Below are 8,220 nucleotides of genomic sequence, written 5' to 3' on the forward strand. Positions count from 1 at the left end.
TTAGACATCACTGTCGGGTCTTGTCCCAAACCGGCCTTGCTGGTTACGGCAACACTTCCGGCTAAAGACACAAACCGACAGTGATATGATGGTCGAGGTTACACTGCCAGGTGGTTTCATGAACCGGCAGTGTTGTTGGAACTGAACTCTGCCGGGTTGTGTAAAGGATCGGCAGTGAAGTTGCAGAACACTACCGGTTTGTAGGAACCGACAGTGATAGCTAACCCTCATCACTGTCGGTTTGGTTGTGCCGGTTCAAAATCCGACAGTGATAGAGTGTTTTGAAGCGGCAGTATTGTCCTGACCAGGGTAGTGTCGCAAAAAAGCGGCACCACACAACACACGCACACCAGAAAAACACAAAGCACAAGCAAAATAAGCATCATCGTCCCCCGGCCACCAAGAACTCCAACAATAACCTTCACTGCCTTTGTTCATCCGGCCGATCCCTTACGCTAACCGCTAGCTGCTAGCTGCTACAGCCAAGGGAGAGGGCGCGTGCGCGGCATCTATGGAGGCGCGGGCAGCGTCGGTGCCGGACCTTTCGCTGCACATCAGCCTGCCGAGCAGCACCGCGTCGCCGTCGTCTCCCGCCCCAGGGCTGGGCGCCAGATCAGGAGCTGGGCGTGGTGCGCAGCCGGCCGGTGGTGACCCGTGGCGGCGTCTGAACGGATCCACGGCGTCGACCGAGCTGTCGCTCTCGCCGCCGCCGGGGCAGCAGGAGGTGGCTGCTGGGAACGTCCTTCCGTGGCGGTTCCGGCCGCCAGCGGCGACGAATAGTTACTCTTCCTCCACCGAGGAGGCAGCAACGTTCGTGCCGGTGACCGTGCCGCGGCTTTCGTTCGACGCCGCGGCGGAGGCGGCGCGGGCGAGGCCAATCAACGGAGTGCCCGTCTACAGCAGCCCGCGGGTCGGCGCCGCCCATCCTTTTCTAGGCGCCGGCAGCGGCGAGTACCGCCAGGGCCACCACCACCCGAAGGCCGCCGGGCTATACAACAATCCCTACCACCACTCCTCGTCGTGGCCCTCGTCCCTGCGCTCGACGACGACGTCCCCCGGCGCCGTGGCGCCGTCGGCGTCCGACCCCGCGCCCGCGGCTGCGTCGTACCTCTCGCCGTCCGCGTACCACCGGATGCTGTCGAGCACCGGGCGGCTCCACCTCCAGGGCGTGCTCGCCGACACGCTCCGTGGCTACGGCGGCGGGCACTACCAGCACTTGGGCAGCCTGGCCGCGGCCCGCTACATGCCGAGGCTCCCGCCTTCCCGGCGCGGCATGCGTGCGCCGCGGATGCGGTGGACGAGTAGCCTGCACGCACGTTTCGTCCACGCTGTCGAGCTCCTCGGCGGCCACGAGCGTGAGTCGTTAATTCCTCCGCTTGCATCCATCCATCCTCAGCTCCAGAACCCAATGAAACCATGCATTTCATGGAGATCTGCTTGGATCATTTCATGCGGGATATGATGATTAATCTCGCTCCCTCTCCCCGGCCGGCCTCTCTCGGCTCGGCGTCGGTACACAACATACAGGGGCGACGCCCAAGTCGGTGCTCGAGCTGATGGACGTCAAGGATCTGACGCTAGCGCATGTGAAGAGCCATTTGCAGGTTGAGTTCCGGCCGAGCTCTTCGTTCTTTAATTCTGCTTTCTACCGTGCGATTCCTTCCTTCTTTAATTCTGTCTGTGTTATTGTTGCATCTGTTCTTGTTCATGTTGGGGCTCATGTACAAGGAGGTCAAATCTTGATGAGGTGCCTGCCAGGGCACAGACTCCGAGTGAAGCTGAATGAGTGAGAGAGTCGTCAGATGTGATTGTGCAGACTAGCTAGCTAGCTAACAAAGAAATTGCCAGCATCCCTAGAGAGAGGAGAGGGGGGAGCTAGCTAGTTCAGTGTAATAGCTAGAGCGAGCCTAGAGAGAGAGAGGGAGAGAGATTGAATGTGTCGGGGTCTGTGTGTGGGAAAGAAAAGGTGCCATCATTGCACAATAATGCAACGTGTGTCTGCTCCTGCAAGACGCCCAATCCCCAAAGCAGTGAAGTGAGCGCTCAGCCAGGCAGCATGGGGACTGACGAGAGAGAAGAGCCAAGCAACCCCATTGCTAGCAATTTCCTTTGGACATTTCTGGCCGGCTGCTGCTCTGTTTTGCTGCGATTTCTTGAGCAACGATGGCCCTTCATGATCCGCTGTGCTTTACTACGCCTTTTCCCCGGCCCTCTTCTCCCTCCCAATGCAAGCAAATACAGTAGTGTGTCTGCAGCTTTGCTTTCTTGGTCATTCTTTTGTTGCTGCTCCTTTTACAGATGTATAGGACCGTGAAGAGCACTGACAAGCCTGCAACCACATCAGGTAAACAAATTACATCCGTCCATCCATCCATCCCCATTGCACAATATCACATCCTCCGTCAATTATGTTAAAGTCTCATTATATTTGTCATGTGTTCTTCAATTCCTCTCCAAAATTAAAACTCACTGCCAAGTCTAATCCTGTGACTAATTTCTTAACTAACGAACATTAGGGCCTGTGGACGGCGGTGGCGGCTCCGGCGACGATGACCTCCCGAGTAGTGCGCTGCGGGCTCCGTCGTCGTCAGCAGGTCGGGACGTCAGCCCGCAGGCGTTCACGGGACACCGGTCGGCCTCCTCGGAGGGCGCGGCGAGCCATGCGGGCGGCGACGTCGAATGCTCCTCAGCCGACGATTCCGATGGCGGCAGGGCGCGCAGTGCTTCGTCGTCAAGGTATACATAGGAGTATGTCTTTTTCGTCGTCCTGATCGCTGATATGATGTGGAAAGTGCGTGGCTTGTCATGGGACGTGATGGACGATATATAGGAGCAGCAATTAGCCTAATAAGAGCAAAAATAACCCAACTTTACTATCTTTTTGCATTTTATAAAGCAGTAGTAGTTCAGCTTGTTCGCTTGTTAGTTTCAGCCAGCCCAAATCAGCCAGCCAATAGTGTTTTCCTCTCATAATAAATCAGCACCAGTCAGTCCAAACCAGCCCAGAAATCAACCAGCGAACAGGCCCGGTTGTCACCAAGCAAAAAGAGATAATCCACCAATCTGATGACAAATCACTAAAACTCAAAAGATGTTAGACCCTACACACATGCGCGCGGCGCAGTATAGAGCCTAGCGATATCGATCTGCCCTTGTTGGCTTGACGAGCAGCATGGCATCGCAGATCAATAGCATCTCCAAGCTAGAGAGCCTGTGCTAGTACTGTAGATTCTTGGGATTTGGCCTTGTCCTCTTCTCTCGCTTTCTCTCTAGGAGGCTGCTGCCTGCTGCTTTTGCCTTTTCTTATCACTGCGTCACTGCGGCTATCTGCAGGAGGGCCTAGCTTTGACCTCTCACAACTTTGCATGCATGCATCAACCTAGAAATGTGATGTCAATTAAGAACTTGTTATGCATCTTGTTGTTAACTAGTACTAGTGTGGACTTCACCTCTCACATTGCTGCCAATTATATGAAAAATTAACTTACAGCCACTAGCTAGAAGTACTAATGTTATGTTCTTGTTCCTTAATACCTACGTTGAGTAGAAAATAGGAGGAAAATAAAGAAGCATGTTACTTATGGTACGGTACAACTGACGAGCTCTCTCTGTCTCCTGATCTTATTATGATGAGCTCCTGCGAGCCTTTCATGTGAGCCTTTACAGTTCCACAGTCGATGATATTTGCTGTTAAGGGGGTGTTTGGTTCCTACAGGAAAATTTTAGTCCCTGTCATATTGAATGTTTGGACACATGCATGAAGTATTAAATATAGACGAAAAAAATAACTAATTGCACAGATTGTGGCTAATTTGTGAGACGAATTTTTTAAGCCTAATTAGCCCATGATTTGACAATGTGGTGCTACAGTAAATATATGCTAATGACGGATTAATTAGGCTTAATAAATTCATCTCGTAAATTAGTCTCCATCTATGTAATTAGTTTTATAATTAACTCATATTTAGTTCTCCTAAATAGCATCCGAACGTCCGATATGACATGGACTAAAATTTAGTCGATGGAACCAAACACCCCCTAAGCTTGCCTGATACAAGTCAGTAGTGTTCAGAAAAAAGCTAGTGCCTGGTCGTCAGGTGAATTTGTACGTATATGTCCACAATAATCTGCCCAGTCACTCGCCCCACATATTAAATTAAAGCTCCTCGTATAGAGACAAGAATATTTCTCGACACATATTAGTGGTCGGATTATAGATATCCAAGCGTGCAAAGACACAACGCATTTGGAGGGTACAGATGGACACTGTAGCATGGCTGATTTTGGATGATTGAATAGTATTCTGTGAGAGAGAATAAGCTGAAACAAGCTAGAACAAACCGGGACAAGACCAGCCGAATGCGTCGACAGTCTTCGATCACAGGGATAGTACATACGTAACCATATGCTTCTTCTAAAACACTAATCCTATATATGCTCCTACTTGCCTTAACAAGCTCTAGGGTTAATTAGTATACTGCATAATAATACTACATTGAAAAAAATGACATTGCAATGAACAAAAATATTAATATTGAAGAACTAATAAAATATTGGGAATGTAGCTAGCATTCATGATTATTGTATATATACTAATTGTTTTCAGAAAATAATGATACAAATTAATTAGAATTTGGGATGAAAATGTCTATATGGCTTTAAAAACTATGCAAAGATATTAGTGGCATCACATCATTTGAATTTTACACATAACATAACTGATCCAATATTTTGGAATTGTGTTGGTCACATTGTAAATTAAAAAACGATTGATCTAAACTTCTGACAAGATAATTCTGGTTTGGTCATTTCCTCATTGTTAAGTAGTTGTTTGTATTTTGAGGGAGTATTTTTGCATCCATATGAAAAAATATGACATTATAAATATAATAGAGGAAATTATGTTTTCCAAATGAACTTGCGAATAGGGTAATTTTATTTAGCAAAATTTGGTTAGTAGTGTAAGGTGCAGTAGTGTGGTGATGGTGAAGCATGTGTGGTTTCTTCATGGAAATCTATATAGTATTTTGAATTTAAAACGTACATTTTAAAGGTACATTATCATTCAAAGTTCAAACGAATTGATCACTACACGTACATAACCCAAAATAGCAGTTATATAACTAGAGGGAGTAGTGATGTTGCCATATCGGATATGACGACCAATTGCAAATATGACATTTATATGTATGGAAACGAAATATTAATGATCTATATATACAAGTACGACCTGTCAAAAAAAATATACAAGTACGATAAAGAAACGATGACATGAATAAAAAACAGTATCCTCTCCCAATTAGAAATTTATTCCTGCTCTATTAGATGAACTATCTATGCTTAATCGAATTTCCCAATCCTGATGGAATTTTTTAGTTCCCATGATGTTGGAGCTGTTAGAGAACAATTGTGCACCAACATGTTTTTTAGATATGGATAGAGTTCCGGCTTCAAATAAACTCTTATACGAAGATGTAGTACAAGCTACCACAACATTATAGCCCGGCACTTTTAATGATGACCTGTTGCCTAGATAGAACTTAAGGAACTGGACCAGACCTATATGGCCGCCTAGGTATTTTGTGTTTATTGCTGTCCCTCACTATTCTGAATTAAAAGCATGCATATATCAAATAAAACAATATATATGAGACTGACATGTACAACAGTACATGTGTATTTTCTAATGGCAAGCAGCCTTGCATTTATACCCGTAGTAACAAATTTTCAAACAAACTTCTCTTCAGAGATCAATGGCTGTCACCAAGTGCATGCAATGCAGACACCCGCCATTTAGTTGGCGTATCATCCACTTTTGAGGTACCAATGCCAACGATCTTGTTGTTTCTCTTCAGTTTGTATCTCTCATTAGCTCCATATACTAATATGATTGCGCATTTGGTTCAGGATATGGAGCCTTGTGGATCAGTTGGCTTGCAACAGGCACCCAGCCATGAAATGAGCTGCCCTACTCCTAGCCTGGAGTTCACGCTAGGGCGATCAAACTGGAATGGTGCAGAACATGACTAGCATCAGCGCTAGCTCGTGCTAGACACATGAATGGCACATTATTAGTTCAACACTTCGACTATACTTCTTACAATACCTTGATTGGTCTTTGCATCATCAAGAATCTAGGAATGTGATGAAAATGTGGAATAATATTAGTTTTGTGTTGTTCCGAAGATCGCATCGATCATAGTCTCCCTTTGGGTTTTGTTTTCTTAGTTTTTTTTAACATTTTGTCTTCTGTTGTAGTCATATAAAACAAAGGTATATATCATAGTTTTCATGATGGTAAGCTAGAGAAGGGAGCCTAAAAATTATGTATATCATGATGAGTTGGGGTGACTAACAAATGTATCATTTGGCACGAGGAAAGGAAAATGGAAATTTGACCTGACGAGATGATTGTTTCTTTTGTTTTGTGATGCATATGAATGCGTGTGCTTATTATTTCTTTTGGTTTCTTCCATTTTTCTCATAAAATTAGTTGGATCATTTACAACTACTCTACCACTTTATTAGTTGAACATTAGAGTGCATCACAATTATTGTTGTATGCTTATTAGTTAGTCTATGTTGGTGGTAAAATTTGGCTCTAGACAACATAAGTCTGTGTAGCTATAGGACACGGGAGAAGATGATTTGCACAACAAGAAGATATCCCAATGTTGTTTGTTCCTAATTGTTTATTGTAACATTATGGACAATATTAGAAATTATAATTCCACAAAACAAAAAGACAAAAAAGTTATTTAGTTAATTTGTCCATTTTGGTGCATTTTCAGATTTTCTGAAAGAAATATAATTCAAATATAGGTGCACATGCAAGCAAGACATTTAGATTTTTTCCATATTTTGCTATATGAAATAATAGAACATTAATTGTATTGTAACAGTTCTATTTTCTGTAGCTGAGAACCGCAGACGCCAGTGAAGAACACAAAGGCATATCATGGCGGTATTGTGCTCAACATTTAGCCAAAGAAAGTTTATTGGTCTGTCAATACGCGATGGTATCTATATATAACACCTTCCACATCATTCCTAACACTGCCAAGGATCGGAGAGCCATTCAAAATCCATACAGTTTTGTATCTAGTCTATACGCAACTTGAAATATTATTGGACTGCAAAGCTAGATAGGAAAATATGGTGATTCACATATGCTTCAACAGATGATGAAAATGAGTCGAGGTTGGATAAAACAAAATGTGCATTTAGTAAGACAACGATATGGATTGAAAGGTTGTTGAAGGGACGTGAGGTTAATAATAATGTACTCTACTCCATCTGGTGACAAAACCATGTTGTTCAGGGCAATATTTAGTTAAACCGTAAAAATTACAAACATCAATATAGCTCTAAAATTACTTGGTTTGGAAACATGTAGCTTATGACAATTGTATTGAAGAATACTTACAAAATATTATGAACCACTACCAGAGACGGCTTCTTTGCCGAGTGTTTTTTATCGGGCACTCGGTAAAGAGGCTGTTTGTCGAGTGCCAGAGAGAAAACACTCGGCAAACAAATGGCACTCAACAAAAAGGTAGTTTGCCGAGTGCCGAACACTCGACAAAGAATAACACTCGGCAAAGACCAGGTTTGCCGAGTGTCAAACAATAACACTCGGTAAAGGGCCGCCGCCGTTAACGGCCGGCAGCCGCCATTAATCCTTTGCCGAGTGTCTTCTCCTGACACTCGGCAAAGAGGCTCATTTGCCGAGTGTCATTTTTTAACACTCGGCAAACCATATTTTTTTTCACTTTTGACCTCCAAACTTTTTCTGCAGTCCTCAGACAATACCTGGTACTCCATGTTCCAATGTGGCATATTTCTCGGACTTTTTCTATATTTCTTTAATTTATTTCATTTAATTGAATTTTCTTGGATAATTCAAATTATAACTGCTAGTCATTCGAATAATGAAAAAAATGAATGGAAAAATGATATTCATGTTATTTAGTATAATGTGAGGCTGTATCCTGGAATAGACCACCAATTTTGAATATCTTGTTCATGAAATATGACCACGAATTTGCGGTCGAGTTGTTTTAAAATTCTATAAAAAGCAAACGAAGTCCAAAAATCATGAAACTTGTCAAGATGTCAAGATATCATATGTGGAGGCTGTGATAAAAATTGAGGAGGTTTCGCGTAAGTTGTCACGTACGATGCTTGCAAACCGAAGTCGGCTTCTTTCACGAAAGATTT

The 8,220-nt window shown here is 44.1% G+C and overlaps 1 protein-coding gene across 1 annotated transcript; it reads left to right on the forward strand.

The window, feature by feature from the left end:
* The first annotated feature begins 344 nt into the window (after positions 1–344).
* LOC136473404 (probable transcription factor RL9) lies at positions 345–6,414 on the forward strand. Its single transcript, XM_066471053.1, has 6 exons — positions 345–1,355; positions 1,528–1,604; positions 2,299–2,344; positions 2,517–2,736; positions 5,748–5,820; positions 5,908–6,414. Exons 1-6 carry the CDS (start codon positions 512–514, stop codon positions 6,028–6,030), a joined length of 1,383 nt encoding a protein of 460 aa, XP_066327150.1. The 5' UTR covers positions 345–511; the 3' UTR covers positions 6,031–6,414.
* The last annotated feature ends 1,806 nt before the right edge of the window (positions 6,415–8,220 follow it).

Source organism: Miscanthus floridulus, chromosome 8 (genome assembly GCF_019320115.1).
Source record: "Miscanthus floridulus cultivar M001 chromosome 8, ASM1932011v1, whole genome shotgun sequence".
In the NCBI taxonomy this organism is placed as follows: Eukaryota; Viridiplantae; Streptophyta; class Magnoliopsida; order Poales; family Poaceae; genus Miscanthus; species Miscanthus floridulus.

What these genes read in the sequence shown, in the direction of transcription:
- LOC136473404 (XM_066471053.1), top strand. Translation starts at nt 512, where the DNA reads ATGGAGGCGCGGGCAGCGTCGGTGCCGGACCTTTCGCTGCACATCAGC. An exon ending in CGCAGTGCTTCGTCGTCAAG is followed by an intron (nt 2,737 to 5,747) that starts GTATACATAGGA and finishes ACTTCTCTTCAG; the next exon opens with AGATCAATGGCTGTCACCAA. An exon ending in GCGTATCATCCACTTTTGAG is followed by an intron (nt 5,821 to 5,907) that starts GTACCAATGCCA and finishes CATTTGGTTCAG; the next exon opens with GATATGGAGCCTTGTGGATC.